The sequence below is a fragment of the Thermobia domestica genome, chromosome 6 (genome assembly GCF_964235325.1).
Source record: "Thermobia domestica chromosome 6, izTheDome1.hap1.1, whole genome shotgun sequence".
In the NCBI taxonomy this organism is placed as follows: domain Eukaryota; kingdom Metazoa; phylum Arthropoda; class Insecta; order Zygentoma; family Lepismatidae; genus Thermobia; species Thermobia domestica.
In genome coordinates, this window is record NC_137459.1 from 119314214 (window position 1) to 119339287 (window position 25074).

General features: G+C 37.1%; 1 protein-coding gene across 1 annotated transcript in view; it reads left to right on the plus strand.

Moving 5' to 3' along the window:
- The first annotated feature begins 622 nt into the window (after positions 1 to 622).
- The window catches only part of LOC145688170 (very-long-chain 3-oxoacyl-CoA reductase-like), a 34798-nt gene continuing 10346 nt past the window's right edge, over positions 623 to 25074 (plus strand). The window contains exons 1-5 of the mRNA XM_081762010.1: positions 623 to 1091; positions 10005 to 10051; positions 12500 to 12575; positions 14306 to 14643; positions 24608 to 24823. Of these exons, the coding sequence (XP_081618136.1) occupies positions 941 to 1091; positions 10005 to 10051; positions 12500 to 12575; positions 14306 to 14643; positions 24608 to 24823 (828 nt within the window). The 5' untranslated portion in view covers positions 623 to 940. The remainder of the gene's footprint in view (positions 1092 to 10004; positions 10052 to 12499; positions 12576 to 14305; positions 14644 to 24607; positions 24824 to 25074) is intronic.

Consider the following 25074-nt stretch of genomic DNA (forward strand, 5'->3'; position numbering starts at 1 on the left):
TAGCCTAACCGGCATAAACGTGTGACGTAAAACTCAAAGATTTCATTTCATTTCATTTTCCCATCGGAAATCAAGACCGGGTGTCCCACACCGAAGGAAAAATGAAATGAAATCTTTCAATTTTACGTCCCACGTTTATATCATGTAGGCTAAATGTGACGATGATGATGAGAATGAGTAAAATGGTGCAATGAAAATAGTGAGAGAAAACGGTAAAACCATAAGGAAACCGACGCATACGATGTTTGTCCACCACAAAGTCTACTTGGTACGAGCTGGAATCAAACCAGTGACCTCACGCACCAGATGTGAACGCTCTAACATTGAGTTATCGCAGCCCCCACACTGAAGGAGTTTATCGGTGATGTCACTGATTTGAACTTCAGAAACATAATATTATACATATTTTAGAGTATATGAAATACAACATCGTTGTTTAGCTATATTTTAACAGTACAATAAACCTGAGCTTCTTTATTTTGGACCACACATTTAACGCCCTATCCAGTACTTGGACCGTACACCAGCATAAAGGGTGAAAACACTTTTCTTGTACGGTCAAAGTTGACAGTTGGCTAGCCTGCAAGCGACTTACGCATACTACCTGCGCATTGAACGAAACGAAGCCATGACAGTCGTTCGCTGATAGAGGTCGGTGCTCTTCGCTGTGGCTGGCTGCCTGAAGCAGTAGGCCAGCAGAAAACAAGATCATTTCAACGGAAGGAGATTAGTGTGACAGGCGCTGGGGTGTGTGAATGAGTGAAGTGTAATTTATTAGTTTTTAAAAATTAAATATAGTGAACAGTGGATGTGACTATGATATAATTTTATTTCTATAGAAAACAAACTGTGGGAAAATTGTGATTTTGCAATTTAAAAATCAGTTTCTGTGAGGTAAACTTGGAAACTGTTCGTATAAACCTTTATTTAAATTATCATCATGCTTACAACACTGGAAAAAGTAGGAATAGTGTGCATGTCTGTATTGGGGTTCCAACTATTTCGAGCCCTTTTCAAAATTGTTTATCAGTCTCTCATAGCACCAGCACTGAATATGAATATTGATGTTTCGAAGACTGGACAATGGGCCGGTAAGTAGAATAGTAGGACATATAACGGTATAGCGTAATTAATCTGATTTTACATTTCATAGTTAAATATTTGATAGTCAAAATAAAGAAACTACGCAGTTAGTTGTTTGTGTAAGTATATATATCTGATATAGGTAGGTATTAACTTCGACCTATTTTTTTTTCTTTGTCATTTATTCCTATGAATGCACAGGATGTGATCTATACTTTACATAGGCCTAAATGTATTGTTCAGGATGTGTTCTACTTAATTTCTTATTTATTAATGCACTTTTCATATTAGTGAATTACCCTGTCACTCATGGTTTTAGTGCAAGGGTAGTTTCGTATGTGGGGGTTGTTCGCATACGCGCTTAAAAAAAAAAGTCCGTGTAATGAACTGACGAGCAATTACGCCATGAGTTTTCGATTTCGTGGTTCTTGGGTAATATGATGGACAATGTTTAATAAAAGGGGTCCAGCTTATTTTTTTTCTAAAGTACGTTACAATTTCGGTAGTTTCTATTCACATTAGGTCAGGTTGGGTTAGTTTCGGTTACTTTGTTAGATTATATTAGTGTACGGTAGGGGTCCAGCATAATTTTCAAAAAAATAAAATAAAATTTCACTTAATATTTCGTTACTTTTGGTTAGATTTTGTTAGGTTAGTTAGGTCTAAGTACTTGCATCTTCCATTTCTCCTCTAAATTTGATATATATATATATATATATATATATATATATATATATATTTACGTCCTTCTGGGCCCCTTCTGCTAAACATTTGCCTTAAAAAAAATAGTTTATTTAGTGTTCTTTAATGGGATAAACATAGATAGCACATTTACTCACCGTTTCAAGAGGCATAGTGTTCAACATTGCAGAAGCTGCCATCCGTTTGATTATATTCTGCACTAACCCAGTTCATTTAGATTACCTAATGTCATTTTAAAAAAAGAACAGGTGTGCCATCTAGGGAATTGACTTCTTTTTCGAGTGTTTTTATGGGCTGATTTCAATGATCGAGGTTAGTTTTGGTTTTGTTGTTAAAATGTTTCTAGTAATTTTTTTTCCAGTACAGACTGTTCCAAAAGTCTCTGCGTAAAACGATTATACTATGGTTATGCCTACTTTTTCTTCCGTAATATATTCTTCATATGACACGCCCATGTGGATCATTTATGGTTTCTCTGTGTGAATCTTTCAATTCAAATACTATGGAATCACTGATTCGGCATTCTTTCTGTTGTACCCTCATTTCTTACACTCACGATTGATTCGAGGTATAGGAGTGAGACTGGACCCGTTGGCAGCCTTGTAAGTGTGCTCATTTGCCATTGATACGCATGATCTTCAGGCTCAAATTTCGGTGCAGGTGGGCGGTTTTAAATATTCGATATAATATCGTGGGACTACTAGATAGTTTCATTAGTTATGAAATAGCAACTGTGGGATACGTATAGAAATAATGTAGGGAGTCTGTGGATTGTCGGTTCCGACTGCTGACTGGCTGGATTTTTAGGGTGGACAGAGGTATAGAAGGTTTCTACTGAGAATTTGGAAAGTGTTAAGTGCCGTACCATAAAGCTTTTTTTTTTCTCCTCCATTGTCATATTGTTTATAGTTTACTATATTATTTCATAAAGCGAGTATATTTCTTCTGTGATATGAAAGATGTTTGTAGGATCTGAGTACACACATTTTTCTGTTCACTAATATTTTCATTGAATTCTGCTGTAGAAGAGTAATGGCAATGCCCTCTCAACGCTAAAGTCTGATCAATCTTTAGATAGGTATGTTTAAGTTGCAGGAAAATCAGACGATCTCTATAGTGCGTCATTCGCCCAGCGTTGTTAGGACAGTTTATAACATAACAAGTAGCACACTTTTTGTCAGGAAAATTCAGCAATGACGGCGGGAAGACTTGGTTTGCTAACCACGGGTCCTTAACTTATATCGCCGGCTGATAGGTTATTAACTTCCAGGGTTCGTAACAGCATACTCTATTGTGACCGGGAGTTTAGTTTCGGCATTCAAGTGTGTCCAGTTCCTACTTGACACGAATGTGACTCGCCATATTAATTTTTCTAAACACTTTACATAGCTTACTTAAGACAGACCAGAAAGGATAGTAAAAGGATGATGCATATCTGAGAGGAGGAGGAGGAGGATGTGTAGTTTATGCTTTTAACTTCATGAGATTTTCATAAAATGTATTTCGTACGAAAGTGGAATGAGACTCGTGTAAGTATTCTTGTTTGCGAGTTCACTGTCCTATTCTGAATTTATTTCTGCTGAGTCATTTTTACTATTATTTGAAGAATGCATACTCAAAATTGAAGCCAAGACATGTTTAATACACTGAACATTCCCATCTCTATTTTATTTTGAGAAATAAGAAAGAAATACATTAATATTTCTCCTCATGAATTTCTTATTAAGTACTGAGTAATCTCATCAAATGACATCAGATAGTCTCCCATCTTGCTCAGTTCATTGTTTGAACCGACGGCACCATAATTTATTTGAAAATGTTCTTTCACTAGGGGAAAGTATAGGCAAGCACATATTACTGAGTAGTTTAATTTTCGCGATCTTCAAGGAGAAAAAAAAAAAACTAGGATGGAGGCAAGACATAATTTCAGTTGAGACATGCCAACCGACATTGCCCATTTACATGTAAAATGCACGTTGTCCCCTCTTACGTTGCGCCTCAGTGGAAGGCAAGTTACATCATCATGCCTCTTTCAAGATTCACTGTGATATTTTATACTTCAAATTCGTATCATAAGCTTGGGAGACTGCGATAACAACGTATTAACTAACAGTGTCAGTTAATTAGAAATAAGTTATTTGCAGTTTCTGTCATGCTCTGCCGGTATAAGTGTCGTTTAAACTGTTTGGTGTTGGGCCATAAGTTCCCGTACTTCACGGCTAAAATGAAGATTAGCATGCTTACGTATTGGGCATGGTCGACTCACCCATGTTGCGTGGCCAGAATGCCCTTCCTGTGCCCTTTGTGGTGCATTGCTAACTATTTGCTATCTTCTCGTACAATGTCTACATCTTGCTCCTGAGCAAGCCTACCTTGGACTGCCTACAGATCAGCTTACTTTCGTTGGTGATGCCCAGGTGATTTTTTTTTTCTTTTTTTTTCATTCCTGTAGCATGCTTCTTCACTGCTTTGTGAGAGCTTTTCCCATTTTAATTAATTTCTCATTTTGTCCAATGCTCCTGTGTTGTCATGTTAATTTTATTCTTATTATAGCATTTGCTTTCTATCTTTTCCATTCTGCAGTGTCATATTCACTACTAATTAAGGGAGGCCTCAGGTGTGTTTACCTATTTCCAAGCTGTCATGGAGTAGAAGGATGCTTTTTTTTTTTTTTTTTTTTTTTTTTTTTTTTTTTTTTTTAATAACCAGTCTTTGCGTTGTGTGTTGAGCTCGCACATTTCTTAAATGCTATGGCATTTTATCTCCTAAATGGAATGACCCTTTGAATTTGTCATTTTTTCTAGGATATGGGGCTTTCTTTCTTGTTTTGTGTCACAGAAGGATACAAACAACCTCGCTGTCGACGCGCCCAGCCAACACCCTTTCAATCAATTAATCAACCATTTAACTGCCAATAAAGGAATTTGTACTCCGTGTGTGGGGTTGTTTCTTCTAAACTACCATGAAGACGTCATTGCCCTCTTCATTATATTGCATTATAATGTCGGCATAGCTGATAATTAATATAACCTGTGGTATTTTAACAAGAATGGTGTAGCACTACCAACAGTATTGAATTCAGACATAGTATATATTTTAATCAAATGGATATAACGAAATACTAATTCGTTTATTTTAATCTATTCTAAATTATATATTTACACTTTATGTACTCTTTTCCCGAAACATTGCTTCTGTATAACTTTTCCGTCCTGAAAGCTGCACTGCTTTTACTGCAGATGACGACGCTCTGTTCGCAAGTTCGGACAAGCTATCCCAGCATATTAGAATCATTCGCATCCTTTCGTTGTTCTTTGCAATTCGTAGGCCGGAACTGGAACTAGTGGGGGAACGGTAATTCCTGTATACGTGCCAGCAAATTCTCGTTCGCATCCCGTCTTCGACGATTTGGGGTCGATTTATCGACTATTAGTCTTGTAATGTTTTTTAACAAGTCGTAAAGTGTCTTTAAGCAGAAACACTAGAATAATAGGAAAACTCATTTCTAAATACTAATTTGCCATGGTTTTATGTTATATGCAATCGTAAAATATTTGATTTTCAGAAATTTCATACTGGTACTACCAGACTGGTAGTTTGAGAATTAGGGCCGTGGACTTTCGTGAAAATGCTACGGAGTGGAGAGATAGCGTTTTGGTCGATCTGAGATCGACTACTCCTATTTTTTCTATTTCCGTCATTGGCTTAGCGGCCGACCTCGCAATCCGGGTGAACCTCAAAATCTTGAGGTATAAGATCAATAAGAGAATACTTTACCTGCGTTTCAAGAAAATTATTAATTATATTGGAAGTAATTGTTATTAGTATGCGCTTACCATATTACAAACCTTGCGGGAAAAAAAAAAAAAACTTGTTAACTAATACAAATCCTTTCGTGAAGTCTAAAAAGTCTGTTAGTTGCGTAGCAAGAAAGTATAGTTTACACAAAGTGAACGTTTACAATACCAGTTTCTTTGGATGTGCTTTATTTCGTTGGAAAACATTCAAACAGTATTAAAAGTAGGGCCGCGGTGGCTCACAATCAGTGATAGAGCGTTCACCTCTTGTGCTTGAGGCCCCTGATTCGATCCCAGCCCGCACCAAATGAGCTTTGTGGTGGACAAACGCTGTGTGTGTGGGTTTCCTCGGGGCTCTCCAGTTTCATCCCACTTTCTTCATTCCCCTTTCATTCATTACTTCTGCATCATAGTCTCCTTTAGCCTAACCGGCATAACCGTGGTAGGTAAAACTCAAAGATTATATATATCGTAGTAGTTGTTGTCTAAAACTGTACCTCGAAGGAATAGAGAACATTTCCGCGTTTTTTTAAAAACCTGCCTGCATCACTTTTAGGGTCCAAAGCAGGGGACACGTCCAGTTACAAAAGGATGTCTAGAAACCGTATTGACGTTGCGTGTTTGTTCAAGTGCTATATACGGAGCATTGGACTTCATTGGTTCAGACTTGGTCATTACAGCAGTAAGAGAAGAAATGTGGTATTGGAGGAGTATGGAGAAGATAAAACGTTTTAAAAGGGATAGGAGAGAAGAGGACGCTTCTAGCCACTAGCCTTTTTAGGAAGGCCAATTGGATTGGAGACAGCTTGCGAAGGAATTGTTTTTTTCACGCCGCCACAGAAGGAAAGATGGAAGGAAAGCGAGGAATAGGAAGAAGAACACAACTGGTCAATGATTTGAAAAATAGAAGAAAATGTTGGGATTTAAAGGAGGCTGAAGATCTAAAGAAGTGGAAGAATCATTTCCAGGCCCAAATCTAAAAATTGAAAAAAGAAAAAGAAAAACCTCATTAGTTCCAGGATCTGCCGAAAGGCAGAATCTAATTTGATGTTGGGGTCTGCGTTTTTTATCGTTTCAATTCGACAGTGCAAAGAGGGGGAGGTGAAGATACTTAGACATGTTCGAAGATAAGAAATTCTAGTGTGGAATCCATAGTTTTCGGGGTCGCTGAATTAACAGTGGCATCCCGATCCCATTTAAATTCAAACCTCCATTGTTCTTTATGTACAAAATTAAAGCATTCTCCCCATACGAAGAACAGGCAGTCTGCTAGTACTTAATAATAATGCTGAAATAATGAATCTTATCCCATAGATCATCGAGGGTTTAATTTCTGCGTTTCTACTTTCGTATTTTTGTATTTGTTTACTCTTTGATTTTCGAAATGTCTAGCTGAATGGCGGCTTTTTGAGGGAAATCACATTGTTAACAAAATAAAGTTCTATTGATACAAACCAAGATAAGTACACATTTTATTGCTACAAGCTATATACAAGAAATTTTCTTCTCTTATAGCTTGTGGCTTTATTTATTTATGTGTATGTATGTATGTATGTATGTCTTCACTCAAGAGCTGCCTCTGGTCAGGTTCACGTTGCTCAAGTCCTTGTTCTTTCGTATATTTGGATTGTGTTTAAGGCGACAAGCTGTAAATATTTCACTGACTTCTTTGTGAAAATCAATTTTCTTTTTCATGCGTAGCATAAGCCGAATTAAACTGTAAATCTTAGGTCACTAAGAATATCATGTATGGGTCATGTTTCTAACTGGCCTTCAGTAACTGATGATTATCATCGCCATCACTTCTCTTCATGATATTTGAGAGTCAGCATATTCGCTGTTCCGGTGATCATGAAATATGAGGAATTGGCAAATACCGCCGATGAAACTGTGCGATATTGTCAGTTGCATTATATATTTTTCCTCTACTTTTAAAGATAATACATGAGCGTGCTGTATGTTATTATTATTTCTTTCGTGACCTTCAGAATTTATTACAGTATTAGGCAATCATACAATAAGGGCTATAATAGTAGCAGTGGAATTATCACACAAGTTATGGTCATACTCAATCCCATCTATGTCCTTCTCGGTTTGATTCTTATTTCAGTGATTCCAAATAACTGAAAAGTCATTACTCATTAGTGTGTGGTTAGTGTATTTCGCTTTCGAAGGGTTCCGGGTTTGACTCAGTAACTTAACGGATATTTTCAAACTTTAGGCCTAATTCGCAATTCGCGGTGCTGTAAGAGTTAGCCTAGAGAACAGGATGGTTAAAGTTAGGAGTAGGTAACACAGGAATACATTAAATGTCTGTCTTAACTAAAACTTAGTTATTGCATTAATACAATTAAATATTTATTTTTGAATTCTATTGGCAGTTAATTCATACACTGTGTAGTGGGTGCACTGAAATTATATTCGGCAAAGCAGACATCTCAGTTGCATTCGAAAGAACACTGTTCAAAGTGGACTGGCGGCCAACTGCCATATCATGTGCTGATGTTTGTGAACCTGCCTTACGGCCTCGAGTAGAAGACAAACAAATGAAAAAGAAAAAAAAAAGTATTTTTAAATATAGATCCTTCCAGCATATCTTTGCGTTTCTGTATTAAATGCATGCTCAGTGAAGATTAATTTTCACTTTCACGATGTAATCTCGCGAACTATGTACTCTCGATATTGATTATTCGACATGGGTGAAAAGATGCTACTTGAAGATAAGTGCTTATTGCTCTTAGCATTCGAAGACCTCAGGTTTGTTCTGTGGCCGTCCTCCTTGGCTACCGTTTTTTTTACGCCCTCTCCTACACCTTTATCGATTTCAATACTTATTGCAGTTGCTATCATCGTGTTGTATTGGTGCAGGTGATCCCTGTGAGGTTATTTATTGAACAAATTTGCAAGTGTAATTGGAAACCAGTTTTGCATTGAAGGCTTAAGAAAGAATATAGTGAGATTTTATATCAAAGGGTGTATTGTTAGCGTACGCGTCTTTGGCGTGGGAGGCCCAAATTCGATTCCAGGTGGGATCTCACGTTGTTCGGATTCCACAAGAAGCTAGTGTAGGCTCACATGTCTTATGTGTATAGCCTCGCTGCTAGAGGAATGCTGAACTAAAATTGGCCAGTAAAGTAATCCTCCGCGAGTGTCAGCTTTTCGATAGTTTCACTGAAATGAGAATCAAACTACAGCGTTCGTACGGTTATATCGCAAAAGTGGCATTTTGAGTAATGTTTTATTCTTAAGATTCGAAATCGTGAAAAATCATTAAGATTCATAGGACAGTAAAATAGTAATAGTTCGTGTTCGTAGTTTAGCATCGCTTTTCAGCATCTATAAGATGTGTTCCTATATTGTAAGGTGGAATCCGAATCACCAAATTGTAAGTTTTCCCATCAGAAATCAAACCCGGGACTTTGTGCACCAAAGTCGCGCTCGCTAGCCACTAGACCATTGGGGATGGTTAGGCTGTCTGTATTGTTGCATTCTACCTTATTGTTCAAGTGGCACATCCCGATGAATGATCACTGAGAAAATTTTATCGAAAGCACATATGCATGTTGTTCGTTAGTTTCCCTCGAAAGTACGTTTCTAAGTGTATTTTGCGGGAAATATTTTGAGTCTTGTGGTTTAATTCGTGTGCTGGTTGGTTTTGCTTCTACCACATGGCAAAAATGATAATGGTTTCTTCGGCGTTTCTTGCCACAAAGCGTGTTCTAAAGAAATTTTGTCTCTGCACTCTGTGTTTCCGTGAGCTTTGTTGTTCTGATACTGTTTACTGCTCAATGCACTGCGTCCTTTTATTTTTATCTGATTTTATTTATTTATGTTTTATTTCCGTGGACATTTTCATTATGTTCGTTTAGGAGTTATTTAGCTTATATACAAGGTAACCAAAATAGTTCTTGCCGTTCTAGAGCAGTCATAAAGAAAGCAATACAGTGAAGGGTACGTCCCTTTAAGTTTCGAAGTAATCGCCATTAGCAACCAACACCTTTTGCCAACGTTCCTGCACAATGCCCTGGTGATAAATCACGGCAGTCGTGGATTAAAAGAAGTCCGTGAGTGTGTTCTGCAGGTCTCTATTTGCAAAGGATCTTCCGCAGAGGTGGTTGTCGAGGGAATGAAACACAGGTGGACTGTGAAGTTATTTATCTGGGGTCAATAAGGTGCAATATTGAATCCAGTAAAATTACAAGGAAGAGTTAATTTGAAGTAAGGTTGTTTTCTTTTTAAACCGAAGAAACAACAGCCCAGCACTAGATAATTAGCTTGATATTTTCACTTGGATTATTATTTATTATTATTCAAAGGAGTTTTATGTACAGTTAGGATTTATGTCTGTATTTCCTTACTACATGATAGTCTAGTTTAACATATTTTTTACAAGTTTTGTATAAGTTTTAATTTTTTTTTCAGTGGTAACGGGTTGCACGGATGGAATTGGAAAAGCATATGCAGAAGCCGTGAGTATTACTTCTTTACTTTATCTATGAGACGTGCTGTTAATTTTTGATGTTATTACTCTTTTGTTCTATACGTTTCATTTTTATTTTTTTTTATTAATTCGCAGTATATTGTTTTTCATCATTCACTTTGTGCCCACCTCCTTTCAATTTAATGAGTACTCTCCTTGAATGGTGTGTGAGAAGTTTTTAATGCATTCTAACGGTTAAGAATATGCTGAACGTCAGTCATCCATGGTTCCGTACTGTTTGGTATACAATTAACAAGGAAACTGTAAGTTGGCGTCTATATATACTGGGTGAATCAAAAGTTCTGGACCGTACGTGAACTCTGTTATGAATAAAATGACGAAAAGTGAGGAAAGTTGTTGGCTTAAGAAAATAATAATAATAATTCATAATCTAGAACTGGATTTTTTTCCAATCACATTAGCTGTTTGTGCTCTACGTTGGTAAGGTACCCTATGTTTCCAGTTCAGCAAACTGTCTCCTTGGACCATTGCCATACCAACAACATAGCATTGTTAGGAAACTGATTCGGCGTGTCCTGGGCTCCTTCACATGCGCGCTTCCAGTATCATCTTTGCCTGCTCTTTCGTTCCGTTCGAACAGCTTGCTAAACTTGAAACGTGGCTTTTTCATTTAACATCCGTTTAAAGAGATTAGTCGACCTTTTCAAAGTTTTTCACTCTTAGGTATATCAACACACTATATATAAATATTGCATATAATCATATAATGCAATTTCTAGTATATGTTGTTCAAGTTGTAAGATTTTGAAAATTGTCCTAATATTTACATTTGAATTTAGTGCAACTTATGTTGATATATTTCTAGTACTGCAATTCAGTACTTTACTCGTATATTTTGTGTCAGTAGTCTCCAGTATTTAACCAAACTTTCTTCAAATTATATGAATAATAATTCTTTAAAAACAATGTAAGAGAGTAATCTAATCAGGCATTTTTTGTACCACTTTTATTCTCTTCATTAGTATATTGAATTTAGCGTTCGTTACTACTCTACCAAGTTCTAGATTAAATCTAACAAATGTCTAACCTATCATTTTTAAAATCGGGCCATTGATTGAGCATAAGATATATATTGCTTTCCTTGACACTCGCAGGTATCATTTACATGTTTTCACTTGTCACTATGTTACCTTCATATTTAATTTGTTCTTTATTGTTACTATAATGCTTCTAAATTTTCAGGCATAATATAGTTTTGCTTGTGAATGATATACAGGGTTCGTCCAAGAAGTAATGAGACTGGGTCTATAAACAGGAATTTATTCATCTGATTTTAACAATTCTTGAAATTTTTTCAAAATAACTCCCTTGGGCGTCGATGCACCGCTGCCAACGCGATTTCCATGATTCATACCCTCCCTGGAAGTCAGCTTCCAAAATACCTTTTAAAGATTTGTTTACGGCCTTCTGGATGGTGGCAACGTCATTGAAACGGCGACCTTTCAAGGCGGTTTTCATTTGAGAAAGAGGAAAAACCTGCTTTACCTTCCACAACCTCCACCATTTCACGGTACACGTCAACTCGTCGTTGCTTTTGTTCATCAACACTTTTGGAACCAATTTTGCACAAACTTTTCTCACGTTCAAATTCTCGGTTACAATTACGTGTACCGTTGAGTTGAACATGTTATGATGTTCAGCTTTTAATCGCAGAGTCAACCGCTGATTCAGAGTCCAAGTGTTCTTTCACCTTTGACACGTTTTCATCCGAAGAACTCATCGAAGAGCGTCCAGATCGATCTTTGTCCTCAACTATCTCCTGCCCGTCTTTGAAGTCCTTATGCCAGCGAAAAACCTGGGCTTTCGACATGGCATTGTCTCCGTAGGCCTGCTCAATCAAGACAAGAGTCTCTGAAGCAGTTTTGACCAAGCGAACGCAGAATTTGAGGGCGTATCGCTGCTCTATCGTCCACTCCATTTTTCGCTTTTTATCCTGTGACCAAAAGGAAATAAAACACTTTGCTCAACGATCGATCCTCATTCTTTCACTGCTCAGAAGCGACTGCCGCGCGGTGCGATGCTTAGGTAAGACACATCACCGATACCACCCATTGAGAGCACTCTGGCGGCGACTGGAGCGAAGTGCGGCGACCAGTCTCATTACTTCTTGGACAAACCTTGTACTTAGCTTTTTCACAGTTAATTTCTAATGAATTATTTTTTTCAACAATAATTTACTGTGCATAAGTCATTTTGTAAAATATAATTATCACAGTCGTTGTTTAATATTCTAAAAGTCTTTGTAATATTATTATTATTATATTATTCAGAGATAAAGTACTTCTGTATTTAGTAAAATTGAGAATGGTATAAAGGGGATACACTTACTTAGACATCAAAGTTTTTAGATGAAAGTGCATATTTTTCAAGTTATGGAGTAAGAAAATATTAATTTTTTGATTCCTATTTGTTGTAGCTTGCAAAGCGTGGGATGGATGTTGTGTTAATTAGCAGATCCTTGAGCAAACTTGAAACTCTAGCAACGGAAATCGGTAAGGCCTTAAATCTGTTTGCAATTGCATAATGTTTTACACAATAATACGATTTTGTTTGATTTTTTATTTTTTTAAATACCCCCTTTTTTGGTTAATATATCTTGTGTAATAAATTAGTATATTTTGTAATACATTAAAATTGTGTAGTATGTTCAATCTCCAAGGTTTCTTTTAAAGAATTGCTAATGAGATTAAGAAATTTTCACCTAAAGCTATTTGTATATTCTTCCTATGACCTTGATATATGTGACACGAGTGTTTGTAACTATATTTTTTCCTCATTAACCAAAATCGTTCTTACTGTGTAAAATCAAACTTTATTTAGATACCATAATGATAATAATTTATATAGTTAGAGAGTAGATACATTTTTTTGTTTGGTATCGGATAATTGAACAGTGGTCCGATTTAGTGAAGTGAAACCTTCGAATTTGTTCCTAGTCAAGGAAGTAACTTCTACCGTGGTATCTAACTCATAGAATAATTTTATGAAGTTTTTCATCTCTGAAGAGTTACGTATCGAACGCTTTTTTAAGTTCTTACTGGAAATTCCCGTATGTGAGCGTATTGTCTATTATGAGTAGAAGTGTGATTAAAACAAAGAAAAGCAGGATATGGCTTTACATTGACTTATTTATATAGTGCTGGTTGATAATTAAGAACTTTCTGCTAGCTTTTGACACTGGTTCGATTTCTGCTGAAAACATCTTTGTTTCGGGTGCCATGTAAAACTTAACCTTCATCGGTGTCTATTTAAGGTGAGGGAGCCACGGTGCCTCAGTGGTAGAGCGTTCACCTCTGGTACATGGGCTCTCCGGTGTGATCCCAGCTTGCGCAAGTGGACTTTGTGGTGGACAAACACTATGTCCATAGGCTTGCTGGGCTTCTGTTTCCTCTCACTTTCTTCATTCCACCATTAATTCATTCTCATCGTCACTGTCTCATTTGGTCAACACAGGATGCTAGTTTCTATTTGAGGAAAGAGTATGAATCCCCGGGATCGAATAGAGGTAGGGGCCGCATATGTCACTAACAATACATTACTTTTAATTTTCATTTCCATATGGTATGTTCTTAAAATTTTCTTATGTTTATTCATATTTATTAAAAGATCTATTGTTTTATCTTATAAAATCCCATGTGATGTGCTTAAAAGATATAACTGTTTCCATCTTCCAGAATTTTCTCACTACCTGACATTTAAAGTAAAGTAGAAAGTCGTGCCAAAAAAATACTTTATTACAACTTTGATCATATTTAGATTTAATAGAACGCAGTATTTAGTTTAAAGAAAACTCGAACCTTTTTTTTTTTTTTTTTTTTCCAACAAGATTAACTATTGCAATATATATTAGGGTTGGTTTACTATACCACGGTCATATTATAGCTTGCATTTAGTACTGTATTGTAGCGTGCTTATAAAATTGGTCTCTTCAGTATAAAGCCGTAATTTTAGTTAAAAGTGATAGAAGCATATTGGTAAATTATCTTTAAATCAAACTATAGCCAGTTACTTGTGTTCCAATTTTCATTGTGCATTACTTGGAGTTATGCAGTCTTGAGAAAGCCAGAGATATGTCGATTGAAACAAATGCATGTAATTCAAAGTCTATGGCCGGCCAAAGGGCTTTGAAGTTAAGTTTCGTATGTATATTACAAATACTAATAAAGGGATGTATGCTCTGATTGTGATAGATGTTTTTTTTCTATAAACTTTTCTTTTTCAGAAAAAACGTACAAAGTGAGAACCAAGGTGATTGATGTGGACTTCAGTGAGGGCCCAGAGATATTCACAAGGATAGAGAAAGAACTCTCAACCCTGGAAGTCGGTGTTTTAGTTAACAATGTTGGAATCAGTTATCCATATCCAGATTATTTCCTTGAGCTATCTGGCAGGGAAAAGATCTACCAGGATATCATTAAGGTCAACATAATTGCATTGACGAACATGACTCGGATAGTACTACCTCAGATGGTTGATAGACGAAAGGGTGTTGTCATTAATGTATCGTCTACTACAGCCCTTATTCCTAGTCCACTTCTAACAGTATACAGTGCTTCAAAGGTGAGTTCGTTATACAGCGAAATTTGTATAAAACGGAATACAGTGGGTCCAATTATTATTATTACTATTATTCGTTTTGGACATATTTCCGTTTTACGCAAAGTTGAAAAATATATATATATATAAAAAAAAAAAAAACTATACTGATACGATAGATAGACATAGTTTTGAAATTTACCTTTGTATTTGGTTTGGAGCATTGAAAATCATTTGTATTTGGTTTGGAGCATTGAAAATCAGTCTTCCACATTCTGCCTGCGCAAACACATGTAAGTTATTCTGTATTTTAAGTTTTGTAGCGCAAAACATATTGTCCTCACAGCAGCAGCGAAACATGTGATAAAACGTTGAAAACTCTTTATAAAAATACGAGAGGAAAAACAACTAAAACTTCAGTGGTAGTTCAGAAAATACACGAGAAAGAGTAAATATCTTTAAGTTGCTATTTTAAAAATTTCAGTTTTTTTAAGTCCTCATGTACACTTTTTCCACATTAATCTCAAAGTGATTGTTTCGTTCTTTGTAACGTGACTTTCTGTAGCACTTCTCTGCTAGGAAAAAAAAAAGTCTCTAAAACGTCTGAATAATTTGAGTTAGGCGCTACTTCAATGGTCTTGAACGTGTTCTCATAATGAAGCAATTTTGGTTTCTTTAATTTCTTCAACTTCGGTGCCATGTTTTCGACAGCCAATTACTTTTTGCAACATCTACATCACACAGCCTGAAACTTTTACATCTGCTTAGGTAGATTACATATATCGCCAGCTCCCACTTCCCAGTTACGTAGTGTGGGGAGAGACTTCAACTCATGAACTATGGGATTCCACTCGTACCGACTCTCAAGGTTGAGAATTTGCAGCTTATCTCGACACTTCACACTTTGTCTCATTAAGCGATGGCAGTCCAATACATTTTATCACTGCCACAGAAACGTATTCACGTCTGGATCTTTGCAGCCAACGACTTGCTATTAATCTTTACTGACGTGTCTACCATAATGTATGTGGCAATGATCACTTTCTCCATTCTCACTGGGGTACGTGTATACAATATAATCATTTATCTCGTTAAAATCTCCACTATGTGGATTAGTTTTTTTTTTTCTTTTCTTTTCTTCAGCTTTGACTTTATACCAAACCCATAGCTTTCTGTTGAACACTTTGATACTTTTCAAGCAAGTGTTGTGGCTGCTATTAATGCATCGGTTCTATTGTTCGATGATACTCCCAAAAAACATACGGTTCCTTGGTGGTTGGAAGAAATACGCCAAGCTGTTCTTGTAGGTTTCGTCACCTTCGTGCCTTTTTGATTAAAGAAGAGAACCAACGTAGCTGGCGCGACTATATCTCTAGTTTAAATGCAGGTAGTTCAATGAGTACTGTTTTTTCCAAGGTTTGTAGTCTTCAGGATTATTCAACTTCCTTCGACATTTCAGCGCTACTTGTGCAAGATGAACTGATCACTAATCAGCAGCGGATTGCCAGTGATTTGGGCCAGCAATTATGTTGTTGCAGTTTGTAGTGCAGCTTGTTGTTCGTATGATTTTCTGCAAGTTAAAGCAGGAGTAGACTGTAAACTCTTAAATTTTACATCACCAAATAATGATCAGACTTACCTTTTACTGCTGCTGAACTTACCACTGCTCACTAGCACCACTGGATCAGACTCCATAGGTTATGGTATGCTTCACAATCTTCTTGCCATAGAAACACACATTTTACATATCTGTAATCATGTCTGCATTGAAGGATTCTTTCCCGATGTCTGGGGTGAATCTTATATCTATCCTGAAACCTGGGAAATCGGCCACGCCCAGTTTCAGTTATAGGCCAATTGCCTTAACCATTTGTTTGTGCAAGTTTTGGAGGTGCAAAGTGCACACTTAATATGGTGTTTGGGAAATAACGCCTTGCTTTTCAATTTCCAATGTGGTTTCCGAAACTTCTGTTCCACTACCGATTGTGAAAAAGCTTTTCGCTACCCAACATCTGATCACCATCCTGTTTGATTTTCTGAAGGCGTATGACCCCACTTGACGTTACGGTAATGTGTGTCAATTATCTATTTTGGAAGTAAGAGACTATGAGCTTGGAGACTTTTACTTTCGAGTCCAATTAGGGTCCAGACTCTCCGACCACTTGCAAGAAAATGACGTTCCACAAGGCAGTGTCTTAAGTGTAATTCTCTGCTGTGGCCGTGAATGGTGCTGTGACAGATGCTTGCAGTACCAATCATGGAATGTTGTGTGGACGACCTGACTATTTTCACTCCTCTGATCTCATGTTGCCGATCGGCATTTGCAGCTCCCTCTGAACAGGATTTTATTCTTGTCTCCATCGATAAGACTTGTATACACTTTTGTCGCTTACGTAACTGCGTATATCGTCCAGATCTTTATCTAGGTCATACACGCTTTTATTTTTGTTTGACAACACCCAATTCCTGGGCCTTCGGTTTGATCGCCGAGCAATCTTAGGCAGTCCATCTACAGGAGCTCCTATATCACTAAGGATGACACTCAATCTTCTGAAAGTCTTCCATATTTTTTGGGGGTCCTGATCGTATTTGTCCTTCTCCGACTGTATCGTAATCTAATCCGCTCATCGTTAGACTATGGATGTGTTGTTTATGGATTCCCCAGACTTAACCACGTTACGCAAACTGGACATTATCATCTTGACATGATTGGTGAGCAGTGCCTTCTGTACACCACCCTGTGTGTTAAAGTGAATAGGACTTGTACGCCGCTCCATTATTGGGTGATGCTGTACTATTTTGCTCATGTAAAATCTATAACTTACCATCCTTCATCTTTTGCACTGGAAGCTAGAGACCGGTACCAACGTTATCAAGCACGCTACTTGGCTTTTTGGAATTCGTGGTCTGAAACTTTTGGATGACTTGACGTACTAGTTTCCCCTTCGTCAGTTGGGCTTTCTGCCTACACCCCCATGGAAGACCCTTCGTCCAGCTATTTCCTTCCATCTGGCCAATACAAGGAGCCAAGCACAAACCCTCATGAATTTAAAGAATTCCGTTTCCTGTTACAGCAGTTTCGAGACTTGACTGTCATTTTACTTGATGTTCCCAAAGATGCTTATTCTTGCGGATGTGGCTTTTTACACCTACATTTATTTATGGCTTTAAATTACACCCATCTTCAGTATTTAATGACGAGCTGGTTGCAATTTTACAAACTTGACGTTATGTCTCAGCACATCATGTCCACAGGACCTTAATCTGATGTAACTCGCAAAGTGCTGTGGATAGCCTTCTTGATGTGCACAGCAAACATCCCTTCGCTCAACAATCCTTCTATCATGTTATAGGTTATTTGCACAGGGATGTAAGATAAGACTGCTGGGTTCCGAGCCATGTTGGCATAGCTGGTAATGAAGAGGCGGACCATGCAGCGAAAATTGCTGCTTATAAACAAAAACAACTATTTGCTGAACAAAACAATATATTCACATGAATAGACTACATACGTGTGACAGTTTCGGGTAACTTCATCAGACACTGCCTATGAAGGAAGAGAGCTCAGTCTCTCCGTACTCAACATAGATCTGCTTTCTCTATTTAATGCTTAGTTCCATCAGCGGTGGCAACTTGAATGGAACCAGGCCGTCTACAAGAAATTACATATTCTCAGATCTTCACTTGGTGTCCGGATCACCGACTGAAGATCATCTTGACAGGTTCAGTAAATTGTAACTTTACTCTGCACCTGCTATGCACACTTAACACATGGATTTCTACTCCGTGACGAAGACCCACCATTGTGTACGTTCTGTGGAGCTAGACAAAGTATTCAACATCTGCTTGTGGATTGTATTCATCATGCTAAACTTTAAGCTGACTTTGCACTACTAGCAGACTTACCAGCACTGATCGAAGATGGCCACCAAACGATCTCTCAAGTTTTTATGTATCTTTTTCACCATGTTCTGCCCGCATTGTCATTATGCTACAGTTTGTACTTATTTCTCACTTTGCCCTATTTGTTTGTCGCCTGTGTGGTGTCATTTAATTCGTTCTTCCTTTCCGGTTCAGTCAACAATCCCGATACGTCTTTTATTCTATCATACCAACTTGAGCCTTTCTTTATCTTTGCCACATAGGCCCGGCAAAAAATGTGCTACTAATTGTACCTTTAGGCCTGTCACTGTTCGTGGGTTTCTATATAATATTGTCTCTTGTGGCAGACTTGTTACTGTGTTTTATATAGTAACGGGTATTACGCACCCAACCCCATCTCTTACGTAATGATTCAGCAAAGAGTGGTACTTCTGAAGACTTAACATGCGCACTAATCTTACATGACATTAATCAATTTCTACATATGTAAGTCAGTCCTAAGGAAAGAATTGTTGTAAATTTTATTATTATTATTAAAACTTAAACCTATATTGGACAATGGAGTTTGGACCGAATATAGTATGCCTTTATAGGCATCTTTAGTGGACAAAATTAACTAAGACAAACCATACAGAAAAAAAATGCTGATATACACAGCAGTCTGCTTCACCCAACCCAGACAATCCGTATTCCATATTACATAAATGTAAAGTGTGACTACATTATCTATCTCCCTGGACAAGTATGTTTATGTACTACGCCGTATAGCTTTTTATAATAGTTTTCACTTTTCTTCCGTCATTTCTATGCTTATTTACAGCGACTTGAGAAAGGATTTGAGAAAGTTTAGCGTCCCTTTCAGCAACTAGGCTATATGAGACGTGGACCTACTGAATAACGTGGAATCCGAACCACTTGAGCTCCCTCCGGGAATCGAACCCAGATCTCCCACGCCAAAGGCGCGTACGCTAACCGCTTAGCCACGAGGGAGCTCATCATTCTAATCCTGCCGGAAGTGCCTAAACATTTTGGGATGTAGAAGAAATCCCATGTAAGTAACGTGGGAAAATTTTTCAGTTCCTCATAAGACCATTCTAAAGTTGGAAATTTTTATTTTTAGTGATATACTTGGGTATTCCAATTCCAAGTACCTAAAATATGAGTCCAAAAAAGCTACAATCATACCAAATTTAATTATTGTAGCCCTACAGAAAGCGCCCTATAATTTTGGTGCGTAGAAGATCTCGCATATAAATAACATGGGAAAGATTTTTCAATTGCCCATAAAACCACTCAAATTGGAAATTTTTATTTCTACCGATTTTGTTAAATAATTCTATGGAGAATGTACAAACATACCGAATTTCAAGTTTTTATTTCACTCCCAAGTAGTTAAAACATGAGATTATATGTCCAAAAAAGGTGCATTTAAATAATATAGGGCATCTCTTTACCTCTCCTTTAAACCCCTAAAAATTAAAAAATATTCACTTTTGGCAGTTCTGTGAGTTAGTCCCAGAAAGCTACAATCATGCTAGATTACAACTTTCCACATCAACTGGAAGTACCCGTTATTTTATATTAGTTCATGTAGTTTTATATATATATATATATATATATATATATATATATATATATATATATATATATATATATATATATATATATAATATGAGTTTGTTGCGCTAGAATGTTTAGTTTTAATAATAATACTTACATCTTTGAAGAATTGTTGTTTTACACATTGCTTCATTGTTTCTGGATTGCTGTTTATGCAAATTTTCTTCGCCAAAATTAACACCACTACTGTCATTTTTTCGTTGTAGCCATTTTTCTAAAACGTTTTTCAAGTCTTTTTCTGAATTAATATCTTGTTTAGATTTTTGTACGTTTTGTTTTCTTTACACACTTTCCTCACCGAATTTAACATAATTGTCTTTCTTCCGCTTTAACCACTTTTTAAAACGTTTTGCGACATTTTGCAAGTGCAAAGTAAGTTCTTATGTCGACACCCTAAACACGTCTAACTCGCGCAAATCTTCTGAACTGCTCTAATTGATCAAATATCAGAGATTGCTGTGAGATAGTTACTCTACAAGTCTGTACTTTCGTTTTCCATCCTCTCCTGTTATCAATTTTTCCTCAAATATTTTTCATCTGAATGAAACTAAAACAAGAAACGAAAATCTTTATTTTTTACCCCTCTTTTCTATCTTTTTTTTTTCCCTTGTAGGTTAATGAAAACTAGTTATCGCCACTTTCTTTGATGCCAATTGCGGGAGAATTCCTGTTGTAGTAGTTAATCCTTTGAGAACGGCGGTGAATGATTCAAAATAGGCGATGACAAGTCACGTGTTTTGTTATTTTTGTCGAGGTCAATGATTTCTTGGGCTGAAATATGTCCTTTTCCGCTTAACCCTTCAGCAAAGGTTTTTTTTCTTCTTTCTTTCTTTCTTTCTCTTCGGAAACTCTATGATCAGGAAGGAACTGATTCTTGTCTGCCTTCCTGGCTCATTCTCAAAGGCTTGGGCTCAAACAGGATACGTGAAAATATGGTCATTGCTATGTCAAATAGTAGAACAATAACTTCAAGGTCCCCATGTGCATATAGGCTTTCACTCTTTCCTTTCTTCCCTTTGAGCAGAAGGGATGCAAACATTTTAAAATAATAAAGACGACGTTGGCGAACATAGCTTGTCTAGAAACTCATTAGTGACATATTTTGAAATAGAGTACACATGGAAGGCAGTTGTTTCTTCCGAGAAAAAGTTACAAACATCAAAGACCAAAGTACATTGTCGAAACCCTTTGGGGGTCTTCCCTACACCACTGGTCCGAAAGCTCTCCCATCAGTATTTGTAATACACAAGTTCACATCAGCACTTACGGTTTAGAATCCCCCGCTTTCCTAATTTTAAAATATGGCAACGCTAATGTGTGGTGAATATTATTTTCGTGAGTTTTCTTAGATTGTTATGTTTTGTATCTTCCATTTCATTTACGTTCATTTATTTCCGACTCCTTCAGCTTAAATATCGTTGAATGTTACACCAAGGATTTTATTTCTAAGTTAACGAAATAGACTGGTAACTACATTATGAGAAAATCTGTTATTAGATATTTATACATTGCGCAGCAAAAAACCTGCAACATGAGCATGTAAGTTTATTGTGAAACTACGCCTAACAGCCCAGGGAATCAACATAACGTCTAAGTGGCACGAATGACGCCAGGGGAAACCTCGGCGTGCTCCCCTGCACACTTATGTTGGAGCAAAAGACTTCGTCGTTTCACAGTAAACTTACATGCTCATGTTGCAGGTTTTTTGCTGCGGACTGTACAATTCCGTGAGGAAAGATATTACAACTCATCTGTTCGAAGTTTCACGTGGGAGAGAAAATAACTACAGGTAAAAACATACCAGTCCTAAGTGTCGCGTCCGAAAGCTTCGGACGTTCTTTCGTTTTTGTCGTGCCTAGATGTCACACGATCAGGAAACCTGATGTACTCCACTATTTCGTAAATTGTTCGTAAAGTAACTGTTGTAATTTGTAAGAAGTTTTACGTAAGTTCTTTGCCTTACGAAAAGATCTATCTGTGGTATATAATGCATGAAATGGTGCTGATTTTGAATAATGCTGAGTTACTTGACACTGTTTTACTACAAAATGTTCCTGATTGGCAAATTCGTTTCTGCTACAGGCCATTCTCATGTGAAAACAAACAAAAACTCTTTGTTAATATTTAAATACATAACGGGTCCGCAAGGACTTTAAGATGTATGACCGTTTGAAGTTTGGAGCTCCCGATTTCAAACTTGGTATATCTTTGTGAAGTTGGTACACATATCAGTGTTACTAAGCAGATCATACCCCAAAATCGATTGGAGATCGTAGTTACGCGCCTCAAAATGCTTGTAATGAATGTTCTGTTTTGTGATGAAACGCTTATAATGTTCTACAGCACTTTTTCGCGTGACTTTGTATGGGGAATTTTCTTACGCAAGAAACTGTTAGCCATTTCTTTGATGTCAGTGTTAATTTGCTGGAAAACCAACAAAAATATTGAAAAGTAGATGTTAGTTTCCTATGTTGTTTCTCTAGCAGGTGCTAAAAGATGACGTGTAGTATTACGTTATGGCATGAGATATTAAATGCGAATTCTTGATCGTATCACCCCGCATAGTGGGATGACTCATATATTGCTGTGGATGATCGATATAAGACTGAGTGGGAGGTGATATAGAGCATGAAGAAATATTTCAAACATATACTATTAGTAAATGTCAGAGTACAGAACACGCTAGAAAAAAAAAAAAAAAAAAAAAAACGTACAATGGTGGTAATAAGAACGTTCACTGTTAGTTATTCCACACCTTCAACGTCGAGAACTAGAAATTCGACACCTCGCCGACACACCTATCTTTCAGTCGCAGTCATGACAATCTAGTGAAGATCAGTCAGGTACATCAGGAATATCTGGGAACAAATATAATCTCTTTTTTTTTAACATGTTTTATGAAGAAACTTTACCTCCTATCTGTTGAACACATGACTTCCGTTGCTTGTCCAATAAAGTAACATGTGTGGGTTCTGCTCTCAGGGAATTTTACACGGCATTTAGCACATAATATCCCTTCAACAAGATGCATCTCCTCCTCCTCAGTGAGAACTGTTTAACCATTATGGGACGTTACACGTTTGTGCTGTCTTTCGGATACTTATTCCACCCTTCTGTATCTCTGGCATTTTTTCCTCAAGTTGTTTTACATTATAATTACTCCAAGCATGCGAACCAACTTGTACCAAACACTTTCTCGGCATGATCGGTTTCACCCCTAAACTTAACATAAATTTGTAAAGCAACCCACCGTCACTAGACCAGTTTTGATACTGTTACGTAAACTTACACGAAGCAAGTTATTTTGCCTTGCTACGATATAGTGTCCTACCAAAAGCTATAAACTACGTACTGTAGTCACACCAATATAACGGAAACAGGGCTCCGCAATTCTTACGTTTTTGCCATTAAGAAAATTTGCGCTATATACACAATCTGCATGCATCGTGCTCTGACTTCCTGTTCTCACAGATCTCGTATCTAATGTCCCTTCTTCTTATGATATCTTTCCTACACTCGACTTGAGCACTCTTTCAATGCAGGTAGTTGCAAATAATCGGTTTCACCCCGCATGATCGGTATCACCCCGTTCTACGGTAATAGTTAATTTTAAAGTCTCAGGAGCAATGGGGCACAGTGCAGAGACTGCTCATCTGTTAGGTGAAAGTTGTCTGGTTCGATGCCATACCGTATAAATTTGTGGTGGACAGAATCATGTCCGTGAATTTTTCGGTTCTTCCGATTTTTCTTACATTCTCATGCACCAGTGATTTCATAATCATTCAATTTATCTAATCATTCTTCTCCTTGAACTTAAAGGGCATCACCGTGGGATGTATTAATTTTTCAATCACGATTCTAGTATCCTTAAAGTAAATTGTGTATTCTGTCAACTTAACGTTGTTTTGTCAATCAACTTGACAACACGTAAACAGAAGCCTACTCCTTGTGGTGGGACAAAAGGACAGAAAAGAGGAAAAGAAAACAGTTTTCACTGAAGGTGCTTTTTTGTTATGGACATATCCCGTCTACACATAGCAGAAACTTCGTAAAATCAAATCTTACATGAAAATATTTCGAAATTCGAAATGCTTCCGCTCCCAGACAAATTAGCTAAGGGATAATTAACGTGTAAGGATACGACCTACTACTGGAATATGAGCTTAACTACCTATCTGTAATGAAAGTCGTTGTTTCAGTTAATTTTCGAAAAGCTTTTTACTGAAGAATGAATATGAATACGCTATGTAAACTGTGTCCACTTTCGATCTTCTAGATAATCATCACGTAAATTGCCATTAAGAAACGGGGAAAGGAATAGTTGTAAAGTTGTATATCATATCACTGTTTTGTTCATATTAGTAACTGCTCTTGTGTGATCTTTATTAAGGTGTAATATGATAATGCATATTTTTTTTTTCTAATATTTGATAAGTTAAAGTATAAAACACATGCGGAAAATTTTCTTTAATGTTACATATTTCAGGCTTACGTAGAGAAGTTCTCTGAAGATCTGTCCCACGAATACAGCAAGAAAGGTATTACCGTCCAGTGTGTGATGCCTGGTTATGTAGCTACCAAGATGAGTATGATACGCCGTTCAACATGGATGGCACCATCTCCAGCAACCTATGTGAAGAGTGCCTTGAAAACTGTTGGAATTCAAGATAACACCACTGGATACTATCCTCATAACATACTAGTAAGTTTCTAAAATTTTTCTGTGCTTTTACTAGTTAGATAGTATACTGTGAACAATACAGGGGTTGGACAAAAAAATCTAAAACATTTGCAAGAGTGTGAAAATCATACCTAGTATGGTGTGGGGCCTCCTTTTGCATCCAAAACAGCTTGGATCCGACGTGGAATGGACGTATACAGCTCCTGCATCGTGGTGTGTGGAATTTTGAACCATTGTTACTCCAAAACCTGCTCCAGTTCCTTAAGGGATGC